The sequence below is a fragment of the Solanum tuberosum genome, unplaced genomic scaffold (genome assembly GCF_000226075.1).
Source record: "Solanum tuberosum cultivar DM 1-3 516 R44 unplaced genomic scaffold, SolTub_3.0 scf00180, whole genome shotgun sequence".
Lineage (NCBI taxonomy): Eukaryota > Viridiplantae > Streptophyta > Magnoliopsida > Solanales > Solanaceae > Solanum > Solanum tuberosum.
Window position 1 is genome coordinate 110,555 of NW_006239107.1, and position 14,099 is coordinate 124,653.

Genomic DNA, 14,099 nt, shown 5'->3' on the forward strand with positions numbered 1-14,099 from the left:
AAATTAAATTATAATTTAAAAATATTATCATAAATATCGACAAGATAATATTATATGGTGTTAGTGTTACTACTTGTTAATTAAATCCACAAATAAAATTATTTTTATAATATTTATTAAGTTTGAATTCAGTAAAAGCATAAATAGCTAAATAGAAATATTAAACTAATTATTTTCCAATGATTATAATAAAACACAAAAACTATGACAATATTCCATAGGCTATGACCTATGTAGTAATTCCCTAGAAATTTTAGGAAATTGTTTTATGTAGTACATATTTTATAAACATAATTTGTATTTAAATTGTAATATTTCAAACTTTAAACAGATTTTGAGTTTAGACTCTTGTTATTTTTACTACTCTATTTTATTTTTATTTTTTAATTAATTTTTATTTGGCCCACTGGCTGGCCCTATTTATATTTCTCAAGCCCCACAAATCGGCAGACTTATTTAGACCGGGCTAAAAAGCCCTTTTCTTAAATGTGCTTCAAAAATCGTAGCCCAACTCTATCAAATCACGAATTAGACTAGGCTGACCCAACGGGCCTAGCCCATATTGACGGCCCTACTTCTCTATACAACTGTATATCCTTATTTATTCATGTTAACATAACAATTGGCCGGCAAAACACAGTCAATTGGATTTAAGTTGTAATATACCTTGAAAATCTTTTTTAAAAAAATAATCATTCAACCACTATCATTTTTAGAATTTAACTTATATACATGGACAGTGTACATAAATTTTCCATTATCATGACATTTTTACCTTTTGTGTCGTATTTTAGACATAATAAATTTCACATTTTATGAAGGATTATTATTAATAGATACACTTTGAATTCTCATATGATCACTCAATTTATAGTTATTATCTCAGAAAGTCACCTATTTTTTCTTGATTCCAATTTTTTTTCAACAAAGAAATAACTTTTGAGATATTAACTATTAATTGAGTGACAATATGAGAAATCAACTCGTTATAACTCTAGTTACCTTAAAACTCTAAGTCAGTTTGGTAAAATGGCATTTCATTTATTAGAGAATTTTCTAGCTTAAACCACAGCTACAAACAAGATATTCTGCATATATTATCCCCTGCTAAAGGAAATTAAAGTATAGAAATTAGAGTACCATTTTAAAAATTGTCTGGACTACAAATTATATATTTAGTACATGGAGCAGGTAAGTGTCAATAAAAAAATCAATAATATTATCAGATGCTTCGTAATATGAAATGATCATATTGTTACCTCAGTGCGTTAATTTCAATTTGTGAGAAGTCCATGTTTGTTGAACTATCTTGGAAACAAATGGTCCTTGTCTTTGTCCTTGTGCCTGTGGTCATCAATGGGGTTGGTTGCTTGATGGCTAATACTTTACAATTCAAATTGCTAGCAATGTGGTTGTGGGACATGGCCAACCTAAATAAAAGGAATACTTATTTTAGTTCCACCATACATGCGTGATAAAGTTTTGTCAGGAGAAGCTTTTGAGGTTGAGTTAAATCAATATTTATTTTATTTTTCTAATGATTATGGTATTGAGGCAGATTCATCTCAATTCATAGTTTACCCGATACCCTATGTTATATTATTCATGCTATAAATGCAGGACTGGGCATGTGCGAGTATTGAGATTATCTTTCATTTGTTTTGAAATAAGAATTTGATCGCTCCCTTTATAATTTTGAACAATCCTTACTTCTTGACCTTAACTTTTAGGATTGAGTTAGATCAAAAATTTATTTTTACCACTCTTTTTCAATGCGTGAATAGTGTAATTTGGGGCACAACAGAGTTGGTTAGCCAACCTAATTGATATCAGCCTTGATGGAATATACCCCTTAATTTCCTAATAGGTAAAAAAGACAAATATACCCCGAACTATCGTAAATGGTATGCAGATACCTTTCATTATATTTTTGGGACATTGCCGTCCAAAAACTAGAGCATATATACCCTTTATACAAACGGACATACACGCGTCATAATCTTATCCGCCGACCTGACATTTATTAAATATCGGATTGACGGATAAGATTGTGCCACATGTCCCTATTTAGTCTTCCGTTGGAGTGAAAGACATATATGCTTTAGTTTTTAGACGGCAAGGGCATCAATATCCCAAAAAAATGACGGAGGACTACATATCATTTACGATAGTTCGAGGGTATATTTATCTTTTTTTCCCTTCCTAATATGTAATGTATATTCCATCAACTAACCTAGTTGATATTGGCCTTGATGTTGCCATGGTAGTAAAGAAATGAATATTTGATTTAACTCAACCACAAAAACTTTTTTTTATTCTAGAATTGTTACTCCGTATCGCACGAACTTGTTATCCTTTCTCAATTGTACAGTGGATCGATTCAATTCACAAAACCTTTACTTAATCATATTTATCAACTACTGACACAGAAGATTTGCAAAAGTAAAAGCAGATGAAGAATAATACTAAACAAAACAGGGGACTGCTACTTGTAACTAAAAAGAAGAGAGGGGGGTGTGAAAATCACCTGTAAAGAAAACTCTGTTCATGAAGTCCAGCAACAAGAGTAGAAGCCCCAATTTCTCTAACCATAGCACCAATCTTTCCACCATCTTGATCCCCTTGTGTCACCACAATCTCTGTCTTCGTCTGTAACACAACCCTTCTATCATATACTCCATCAGTAACATATAAATTAAACTAATACAAACTCAAAGAAAAATAGAAATTAAAGTAGTAGCATACATTGAAAAAATTGTTACATATGTCTTGAAAAGAAAGAGCCAATTGGAAACCTTGGAGGCGTAAAAGCCTGAGTTTCTTCTTGCTCTTGGATCTTGTGATAGAGAATATGTGGAGAAGAGTAATTATATCTCCGTATCTCAACAGATTCTGAAGAGTCCACTGAAGTGCAGTTCTTGCTATCTCCACATCTTCCACTACTACCACAATTTTCCTTACATCCATGTCTATATATTTAATGCCTCTTAGCTATTCGTTTAATTCCTCTGTTTTCTTCGATAAAAATTGAGCTAGGTCCTTGGTGAGCTACAGAGTTTTGACTACTCTCTCCAGATGATCACAAAATGGAGAGTAGTTACATAGGAAGGGAACAGGGACCGAGTCTTTCTGCTTACAAATGGAGAAGGAAGTTTTTTTAAATATTTATATCAATTTTATGACGTGTGATACAAGGGGCCCAATTTTTGATTAAAATTAATGGATAGAAGAATCCTAATTGAATTTGGTAAATTTTTAGATAGTAAGTACTCATAAACGTAATGAAAATTTCCAATAGTTCTAATTTGGTAAAATTTGCGTGTCTAATATTGGTTCTCAATTCTTAAAATATCAAAAATGTTCCTATAGGAGGTCAAGTTGAAGCAATCAATTTACACACGTTATGATTAGCTGTATGAGTCATCCTTTTTCAACTTTGCCCTATTCACACATATTTTGTTCCATAATGCTATTTGAGGGGCCAGGGAGAGAAGGGGCAGAAATTTGGGTAATAATGCGGGGAAGCGTCATCACACATTCACTTCGCCTTTTTTAATACTGGAGTGACGATAGGGGACGGCACACATATGGTTCTTACTTGTTTGTCATTTTTATTATTCTTTCTTTGTTGGTTTATGTCCCACGTCCTCATATGACTTATATTGTAGTGAACACTCATTTTGAGGAGTTGGTAAGACTGACCAAGGATCTACAATTCATTCCTTTATTCTAGACTTTTATACAAAAAGAAAAAGAAAAAGAGGAGGTGACTTCTTTTTGCTCTATGTGAAGGAGAAGCTAATAGAACTCACTAGAGGGTAGAAGAATCCAACCATGGGGATAGTTCTCACCCTCTTACAGAATACTACTGCAGGTTAAATCTAGCTTGCCACACAATTGAAAGCACGACACTGCAAAATGTTTGCATGTTGATAATTTGTTATTCACAAAACTTCATGAAAGATTTTATTCAAGGCAGCTAAACTTACTACTTGTTTCTCCTAGTACAGCAAAGGTGATTTTGTATCAGGGTAATCACCTGACTGATTACATACTCTTACAATAACCGGACTCCAAGTCCTACCATAACTCATCTTTAAATAGTTCTTACCCTCGATGCTCAGCAGCAAACTCTACCCTTCTGTCCTTTATTTATTATATATAACTAACAGTAATGTCGAGTAAAACCTGACTACAAGTTTACCATGACTAAATACTAGATAATGCCGGGTGATGTCTACTTCCTGAACACCATTCACAGGTACACATACAAGCTCTTTTCAAGTGACACGACCCCAAACAGTTCTTCCTTGGCCACGGCCACCACGTGCATTGTCATATCCTCTTCCACGGTAAGATTGTTGAAATCCCCCTGACATGCGAGCTCCCTGACCACGACCCCATTGGTTTTTCTGAATCTCACCAAATGTCTAGAAAACACATAAAGAAATCTCGTCAGAAATAAAATTAAAGAGAAATTCTAAAGCAAAGATTTTTAAATTACCTCGACGTCTTTTTTCCTTTGGTCGGAGAACTTCACTTTCCCAGATTCACGATCAAGTGCGTGGCAAGAAAGAGAATCGAAGAAGTCCTCCTTACAATAGACAGGCTGTAGAACAAAACGTTATAAATAGCAAATTGAGGGATACATGGAGAAAATAATTGTTAAGGCAAATATAAACTTTTTCCACCTGCAGCTTACCTTGTTATCATGTTTTGCACTTCCATCCCCTGTTGCATCCTCAACATCACTTTCATCCATCTCTTTCTCATCCCTGATTCCTTCATCTGATTCAGCTTTGTTACTTCTGCCTAGAAAATCCCATACCTCTTTCTTATTGAATTTTTCGTTCATTGCCTCAAAATCGAAATCCTCGGAGAATCTTTTAGCCACAAGGGGATTCTGGAAAAAGAAAAAGTCGGAGAATCTTTTAGCCACAAGGGGATTACTGGAAAAAAGAAAAGTCGGAGAATCTTTTAGCCACAAGGGGATTCTGGAAAAAAGAAAAAGTCGGAGAATCTTTTAGCCACAAGGGGATTACTGGAAAAAAGAAAAGTCGGAGAATCTTTTAGCCACAAGGGGATTCTGGAAAAAAGAAAAAGTCGGAGAATCTTTTAGCCACAAGGGGATTCTGGAAAAAGAAAAAGTCGGAGAATCTTTTAGCCACAAGGGGATTACTGGAAAAAAGAAAAGTCGGAGAATCTTTTAGCCACAAGGGGATTCTGGAAAAAAGAAAAAGTCGGAGAATCTTTTAGCCACAAGGGGATTCTGGAAAAAGAAAAAGTCGGAGAATCTTTTAGCCACAAGGGGATTCTGGAAAAAAGAAAAAGTCGGAGAATCTTTTAGCCACAAGGGGATTCTGGAAAAAAGAAAAAGTCGGAGAATCTTTTAGCCACAAGGGGATTCTGGAAAAAAGAAAAAGAAAAGTATGCTCTGAGTACAAAGAATTGTGTTAGTTAACACTTAATAAACAGACAAGTAGTTTTATCTTTGATATTTGAGAGAATATGTTTCCAACAGAAGCAGGTCACTCTTTCTATTTCCCAATGATTCAGAATGGGAAGGCAAAGTTTGCCAAGTTATTAGTGTATCAAAATGGATAGAAAGAGAAAATGTCAAGAGGCTTGCATTTCTTGCAGCTTGTTCAAATCCAGCCAACACAATTATCATCACTCAACACTCCCCAAACTATGTAATACTGGAAACAAGCTAAGGCATATTTATGGGACATTTATGGGAAGGCAAATTTATTACTACATCTGAAGACTTATAAATTGTGATTCCCAGAGAATTTGCATCCAAGCTAAGGCATATTTATGGGACATTACTTTAACTGACATGCTTCATGGTCATGGATATTTAGCTATTTCTATTTTTTCTAAAAAAAATAAAATCAAAACACATTAATTGCAATTGCAAGTTTCATGCGTCTAAACTACGCATTGTCTATTACTCATCAGATGACAAGAAAAAGCATCTCAGGAGATGATGCAAGCTTTACCATGATAAAAGAACTAGGAGGGCTATAACAAAGGCATATTTGACAATAATGACCTCCACAGTGAGTTAATGGTGAAGGCAATTTCGGAAAAATGAGAAGTAGGTAGAATTTTGCAAATACACGAAACAAACACAATCCAAGAATCACGAAAAGACTTAAATGCCTCGATGTAACTAAACTAATATACTGAGAAGGAAATACAGCTACAAAGAATTGACAAGGATGTCATATGTCCACACAAGAATTTCAAAGAGATCAAGTGCTAAAAGAATAGTTACCTTAGCTCCACGTCCCCGAAAATGACTTCCTGTGTTGCGATGATTGTGTTGAGGAACACCATCCCGAAATTGAATTCCTGTGTTGCAATGATTGTGTTGAGGAACACCATCACGAAATTGGATTCCTGTGTTGTGATGATTGTGTTGAGGAATACCATTTGGCTGCAACGATGTGGAAAATAAGTTAAAGAATATGGTAGGCCATAATAAGAAGAATGCAAGTACCAAGTAGATAGTTTACAGAAACAAAGGACAAACCAAAATATGGCAGTCATCAGAAGAAAGGGAGAATGAACTACTAGTGGAAAGTCTTTGCAATACTGAATTTATCAGAGAAAAGACCAATTCCAAAAAGAAACATAGAAAAAGCATGAAAATTACTTTAGAATTATAAGCACGAAAAGATTAAAAAGCAACGGAAAACTAGCCAGCTGGATTACCACTTTTCCTCTGCCCATGCCCATATTACTCTGACGAGAATGTAGAGCAGCTCCAATAAGCTGAAAGGTCAAGAAAAGAGGAAATCACTTCCTTAATTACTGGTTAACGGTAAGATATGACATAGTTCAATACTTAATTTAGCCAAAATGCATATAAAGACAAAAATAATGGACCACATGCTCTAATTAATTAGAGTTACCCCATTTCCTCGTCCTGATGCATGTTTCCTGTAACTTTGTTGTGCATAAACAGGACCTCCATTTGGCTGAAGCAAATTATAAGGAGCAAAAGGGCATATGTCAGAATGCATACAGAATAGAGACTTCTCTTTTTCGGCTTAGGGCCTTGAGGAGGCAAGGGACCAAAAGTAAGGAGTTTGCCCTAGGCACACAAATAAGTCAATTAGATTACCGCATTTCCTCTGTGTGCGGGGCCTCTACTGTTGTGATGAGTGGATGATGTGTCTTGATGTGCCTGAATGAACATAAAACAACCCATAAGATAAACACCAACACCATTGAAGGCTCAAATGAGAATAAAACTACCAAGTAATGCTGAAAATTACCCCATCTCTTCCCTGAGCATAATAACTTCTATTGTGATGAGATGATGTAGATCCACGTAACTAGAAAGAAAGAAAGGATGGTGTCAGCACGCAAAAGCATACATGAATCTCCAAGTTATTGTATCAAATAAAAAATTCATGAAATTCAGCAGTAGACAACAAGTGAGAAACTGGAATACATAACGTTGCAAACAGAAAAAGAAGACGGAGGAAACTATGCAATCAATAACATAATAATTACATTTAAGTACATAACAGAATTTGTTTCGTAATCCCTCTTCCCAATTTATATAGCACACTTCCCAGAGAATGCCCATTTCTATATTTAGAAACAATTCATCTTTAAAATTCTCACTTTACATTTAATGAGATGATTTATATCCACATAAATGTACAAGGCTTGTTTTAGACCACAAGTTTCAAAAGTCTTCCTTTATTTCTTAAAAGTCTGTGCAGAGTAAAACAGTGTGCTACATAAATTGGACCGAGGGAGTAAATAGGAAACATAAAGTCGGTTTACAATGATATCCATGTGCATTTATTTAAGGGTTAGAGCAAAAGTATTTTAAATTGGTAAATGTGAGTAATCCTGCCAAGAATATGATTAACAATATGATTCACAGAATGTTGGTGGATTCGGTTAAGGGTCTCTTTAATATATTTTCTCTTAAAAGTAACTGCAACAATGCCAAGCTGGTTACTTCTGCACAGGCTAAATAATTTAATTACTACTCAATAACAACAAACAAAGTGTAATCACGCACACAAACACCAAAAAATAGAAAAGGAAAGATATCATCAAAACACAGCAACAGTAGGTTCCCAATTTAACATCTAAGCTAAAATATCAGTTGTTTACCATTAATGGACACATCACAATATATGAGAGAAAGAATGGAAGAGAGAATGAGGGAGAGCAAGCTTCCATACTATTTTAGTTGGCGATTTTGGTAATGACTCCAGGGTTTCCTCAGTACTCCCTGATGGCAGAGGTTCTGCTACTGATGCTTGACCAGTGTATACATCACAGTTTGGATTTTGCATTGACCGACATGATGAGGAATCCTTCACTCCTGACTGTACCTCTGGTGTCAAAAGGGATAGTCTTGACAGATTGCTGTGAGATGCACCTTTTGTGTCTACAATAGATGACACAGTTTGCGAAAATGTTGGAAAAGAACCTGAAGTGCTAATGACGGAACTTGATTCTTTCCTCACTGGAGCCAGATTAGCATTGGCATTAAGTTCCGCTTCCAGAGAAGACACAGTTCTTGGGCAAGAATCCACTGCTACAGTTGAAAGAGTACGGAATGCATCATTTGGCATTGGAATAGATAACAAATTAAAAGCCGGTTTAGCAGGCTGCCTGGGATTGGATTGCCCAGATAGAGACGGCACGGCAGGAAGTAAATTTGGGGAAGTAGTACTAATAGGAAGCAGCAATGGATGATGTTGTGAAGCCAAACTAGATCCTCCGGCTAATGCATTCACATTTTGGTGTTGCGCTTGCTGCTGAATGGGAAGGGATGCAACCAAACTTTGTGGTGGCGGAGGAAAACGTTGCTGTTGATAATGAGATATTCCTCCTGAGGACCCAACTAATCCTGGCCAATAATTAGGCACAGCAGGCCCACTGATATTTACAGGTGGAGGAGGAAGTGATGAGCCCCAAAGGTTAGAACTTGGTAGCAACGGATTTGGGGGAAGATTCAATAAGAAAGGTGCAACAGGGAGCATGGACGGTGCACTGGTACTAACATCTGCTACTTGTGCAGCACCAGGAGATGTCATGCCAATGGTTGGTGGTGTTGGATTAGGAAAATGAGTCTGAATAATTAACATTCACAAAGTTAGTTAAATTTATATGATGCAACAAAAGGATAATCTACCATATTAAAATCAACATACCTGTATTATGGCAGGATCATCAGGAACAACTGCTGTACTTTGAGGGGATGGTGAAGATATAACCTGCAGATCCTGTGAGACAAAGGAAAAGAAAAGGAGATAATCCAGAATGAGTCCATATTTACAACAGAAACAAAACCCTCAGATGAATGGGTCTAACATTATTTCAGCTGTACTTCATCAGACATACACTATACAACATTTCAGGAGAAGTCAAATGTAAGACCACTTCTCCAACTGAAAAGAGCAATTCCCCTTTTCCCTCCGCATGGCTTCTTTCTTGTTACAAGCCATAAAATTGATATTGCTTCAATTAAGGCACCAGGATCCATCTAAACATTCTTAGAATTTTGATGCCAACCCTTTAATACACAACCTAGAAGAGTTCTACATTGTCTAGTATATTGAAGCTTTAAGGGAAACATAAGTTACCTGTAGCTTAAGCCTTAAACCTAAAAAGGAAAGAGATGTTGGGAACCTCATGTCTCATTTCTTTAAAGAAAGGTACAGAATCTACTGATGAGCATCCATGGATGCAAAATAGTAGAAAAGAAATTAACTCCTGTCCCTAAGCAGTGGCATTTAAACTCCTAAATAAAAATTCAACAAGCTAACAAAATCTATAAACTCTCGTGCCAACTTTTCCAATTAGAGGAAATAATAACTGCTGCAGTATGAGCTTAGCAGTAAGTAAAAGTAATCTTACGTGGTCAGAAAATACTTTATGAGTATCGGCATGCACTTTGAGGTGTCTCTTTTCAGAGGAAAAAATAAAAACTAAAAGCATACCTTGTACATACGAGGATAACAGTAGAACTAATATTTTTTTTGACACTAGTAACATTTGTATTTCAGTCAGTACTTGTAGTACAGAAAAACCATATCTACAAAAACAGTAGAACTAATATGTTTTTAGCAGTGGCAGACTCTTATCAAATTAGCCAGCTAGTCTTGAACATAGGCTGAACGAGAAGCTACTGGGACTGGGCATCCTCTCTGACACTATTTAGTCTGTCGGGATAAGAATTCTCACTATTGAATCTATCAATTCAACCTCATCCTACCCATGGTCATAGATGTTTTTAGCAACTAGAAACAGTTGGACGCGAAGATACAAGTAGAAATCAGCATGTTTAGTAGTTATTGACTATTATCACATTGCACTTAATGATTAACCTCCAAATTGATTCTGGAAGAGTACAGTTTTAAAAATGTAACAGGAACGACCATATAAAACACTAATCAAGAAATAATTCAACTACCCTTGCATGGTCTCTATCTGTAGGTGTCGTGAAGATGCAAGCAAAGTCTGCGTGTTACGTAGCTATTCACTATTATTACATGCACTCTAATGATAAACTGCCAAATTGACTCTGGAGAAGTACAATTTAAAAAAAGGTAACAGGAACGATCATGTAAGACACTGAACAAGAAATAATTCAACTACTCTTGCATGGTAGGTGGTAGCTATCTGTAGGTTTCAGGAAAAGGTCAATATGAACTATGAAGAAAACAAAAATGACAGAATGAACAGTTGGCATAGGATTTCTATCGTCAATGGACACTCCTCATGAAAGCATGCATGAGATGATGTACTTCTTCCACAAAAGTAGAAGGATAGGAGACATGGAAGAAGAATGAAGATGAAATAGTCATCTTCAATTATTAATATACTAAAACCAAGATCCTAGTTGCTTAACCAAACTTCAAAAAGCATCTGAAGAGCTGGATGGGAAAAACTAGAGGACTAGCTTATGACCGTATTCGCAAAGACAGACAGGCTAAAGCAATCGGAATCACATAAAAGGTACACTGGCAAAATTTGTTGGAATAGCCAAAGCAATATTTCTGCATCTCCGCTGCCCCTCTAAAGGACCCTGACCACTTGGTAACTGATGGCGATCAGTTTCTTGAAGTTTTAATTACAATAATCCAGTTCCGATAAAATTACCAAGCACACAAAGTAAGCAGGTAAAGACAGAAGTATCTCACCTTTATATCACTACCACGGAAGAAAATGTACTCGTATATTTTGTCACTAGGAGATATCTGAGGTCCATCCTTCTTTCGTCCTTCTGACCCATAAGATTTCACTGGACCACAAACAGATGACTCGGGTGTCACTAAATGTACACGATAAGAAGCTAAGAGTTCAAGACGAAACAAGTAAACTATACCGCCAAATATCTAAACATTATTATTAATTTAGCCAGCAACTCAATAATACAAAAAGGTAATAAGAGAAAGCCATAAACTTCAGGAACTAGAAAAGTCCATCACATTTGTTATGACACGAGGAGACACTAACCACAGGATTCTCTAGTTTATCCATGTTAAAAAGGGAAGAGCTTAATCTTAAGATACTTGTTAGAGAAGTAATTATCTGCTTTTGAACAAATTCTTCTTGAAATTCAAATCAAGCCTTTATTATTATTATTATTATTTTGATAAAATAAATTCAAGTCTAGCCTTTATTTTTTATAAAAAAATTCTTTTGATAACCGTGGTGTCCGGAACAGCATCCGTGCGCCTCGGCTAATTCCACAGGATACCTCCCACCTCCCATCAGGGTAACTCTGTCCACTATGGCTAAGACAAATGAGAAGAAAACAACTAGTGTTTTTGTCTCTACTGGTATTTGAACCTAAGATATCATGGTTCTTAACCCACTTCATTGACCACGATGCCACACCTTGGTTGCAATTCAATTCTAGCCTTTATATCAACGGGAAGATTGAAAAACTGGACTCAAATATGTTTCCTTCTGCGCACTTACTCAAGAGACCAGCTATATTACAATAATAAAAAATTATGAGGTTTCAACATCTACTTACTTTATTAGGGCACCAAAAATAGGATGTATGATTCAACAACACACCTAGACATCAATTCTTGCAACAAATCTATCTTTTTATAAACCATTTCCTCACATGTGGCATGTGCATGCATGGATCACTCAGAACTTCAGGGTGAACAAAAAAAATAAGAATTCTCAGATGGTTACACAAGTGACCCTCAGCTGTTCACATTTTCCATTCAAAGTGGAGCTACCAACTGGTCCGCTTTAAGTTTAAAAAAAACTTGGGTCTTTTTTTTCGGATAAATCAAAAGAGTTCATTTATTATTTCACCAAGATGACACCATAAAATCCTTTGCACATCGAAACCCTTACACAATCACAAACCAAAAAACAAAAGGATGCATGTTTTTTCTGTGTTATATTCATGAATTAAACTTTAACTAGCAACGACCTAAACAAGAAATTAATTGATGACACAAACCGGAAACAGCATTACAAAAGATCAAAAGAAAAGGAACAACAACCACATTTATGCATCAGTTCCTAGCAAGTTAACGCAGAAAACAAATGAAACACATCCTCTAACTTTCCTTGTGCTCACTTTCTCCTTTGTCTTCATCTTCCTCCCAAACACATTTTTTTTTCCTTTTCAAATTTATTAACCCTAACACATTCTTTCAAAAACTCCTTCGAACAGATCTATATCTATTTCGCCTTTCAAGTATTAAACTCCAAACATTGCAAATTAATAACAACATAAATAAGCATGATCACACTGTATAATTCAATTCTCAGTTAATACAACATGCAAACGGTTCCTTTTTCTTTGCTTCGTTCATCTACAACTCAGACAACACAAACAGGCACACACCAAAACTCTTACACATTCACAAACTAACAATTACTACATAATAATAATAAAATAAAATAAAACTAGAACAGAGTGTGAGTGAGTGTGTATACCGTTACGAAGACCGATTGTTGATTCAGCAGCATCAAGATGGAATAGAAATCCTTCATAGCGTATATCAGACTTTGTGATCAAGCAAATAAGACTCCCAATGTAGGAGTCGGCTGCCTTAGAGGCCGCCGTTGCCATTGCGGAATCTCTGTGTGTTGAAACTGAAACCCTAATGAATCAGTGAGAATGAATTTATAGTGCGGAGAAACCGAAAAAAAGGAAAAAAAGATAATGTGAAGGAGGAAGAATCCATAAGAAACCGCTTGATGTCACCTGGCAAAGAGTGGAGGTCGGACGCTTCTTCTTCTTTATGCCCAGTGTTAGAAAACAGTAGAGCTAATCACACGAGAATTGTATTTCCTCTTCCCTTTTAATACTCTTTTTCTTCTGCCTTTGTCTTTTTCTTAGGGTATATTAGTATTACTTAGGATAAGAGTCTAAACAATATCTCAATTTTGGTCAAATTTGTTGTTGTGATACTAAACTTTCATGAGGGACATATTAGCTCTCTAGACTATTTAATACTGTATTTTAAACATATATATTTACCCACATGGACATAAAAAATAATGCAAAATTATAAAGATTAATGTGTCCACGTGGACACATATATACCTTTAAAATACACTATTAAATAGTTCAGGGGTAAAAAATACGATATTAAATAGTCTAGAGAGGTAATAGGTCCTCATGAAAGTTTAGTATCGCAACAGCAAATTCAATCAAAGTTGGAGTATTTTTCAGACTCTTATCCCTATTACTTACTATCTTGCTTCGCCTTCTCATTCAATTCTATACCAAAAAATACATTTTCATATTTTATCCTAATATCATATTTCTTAAAAAATCATTCAATTTTATTTTATCATAATATTAATTATTATTTCTTAAAAAATCACTCAATTTTATACTAAAACTAGATAATGTTGCCCGTGCTATGCACGGGCCCAATAATATAAATGATATATTTTGGGGCTAATAACCGAGTTTTTGAAGCGATTGTTTGCGTGGATAAAGGAATAAGTTTTTTTATCACAAACCTATACTTTCTTTGACGCTATTTAAGGCATAATAAGACTACTCACATACAACATTTTTGAAATATTTTATGTTGTCAATTATCATGATTTATAGTATTTTTACG

At 35.3% G+C, this 14,099-nt stretch overlaps 2 protein-coding genes across 4 annotated transcripts in view; both read right to left on the reverse strand.

Moving 5' to 3' along the window:
- LOC102599185 (uncharacterized) overlaps positions 1-3,145 on the reverse strand; it is a 4,640-nt gene extending 1,495 nt beyond the window's left edge. The window contains exons 1-3 of the mRNA XM_006354673.2: positions 2,746-3,145; positions 2,528-2,649; positions 1,260-1,430 (exon numbers count right to left, since the gene is read on the reverse strand). Coding sequence (XP_006354735.1) covers positions 1,260-1,430; positions 2,528-2,649; positions 2,746-2,967 — 515 coding nt within the window. The 5' untranslated portion in view covers positions 2,968-3,145. The remainder of the gene's footprint in view (positions 1-1,259; positions 1,431-2,527; positions 2,650-2,745) is intronic.
- Positions 3,146-3,897: 752 nt separating this feature from the next.
- On the reverse strand, positions 3,898-13,323 carry LOC102599513 (protein decapping 5-like). 3 transcript variants are annotated; one of them, XM_015312017.1, is made up of 13 exons: positions 13,229-13,323; positions 12,958-13,116; positions 11,187-11,287; positions 9,195-9,266; positions 8,217-9,113; positions 7,287-7,346; positions 7,133-7,195; positions 6,921-6,986; positions 6,721-6,780; positions 6,281-6,442; positions 4,703-4,903; positions 4,505-4,609; positions 3,913-4,430 (listed from the first exon to the last, which is right to left on the reverse strand). In XM_015312017.1, the coding sequence occupies exons 2-13, from the start codon at positions 13,091-13,093 to the stop codon at positions 4,281-4,283; spliced, it is 2,073 nt and encodes a 690-aa protein (XP_015167503.1). In that variant the 5' UTR covers positions 13,094-13,116; positions 13,229-13,323; the 3' UTR covers positions 3,913-4,280. The 3 variants fall into 3 exon arrangements, with proteins under 3 accessions (XP_015167504.1, XP_015167503.1, XP_015167502.1); XM_015312016.1 differs by having other exon boundaries at positions 12,958-13,124; XM_015312018.1 differs by lacking the exon at positions 13,229-13,323 and having other exon boundaries at positions 3,898-4,430.
- Between the last annotated feature and the right edge of the window lie 776 nt (positions 13,324-14,099).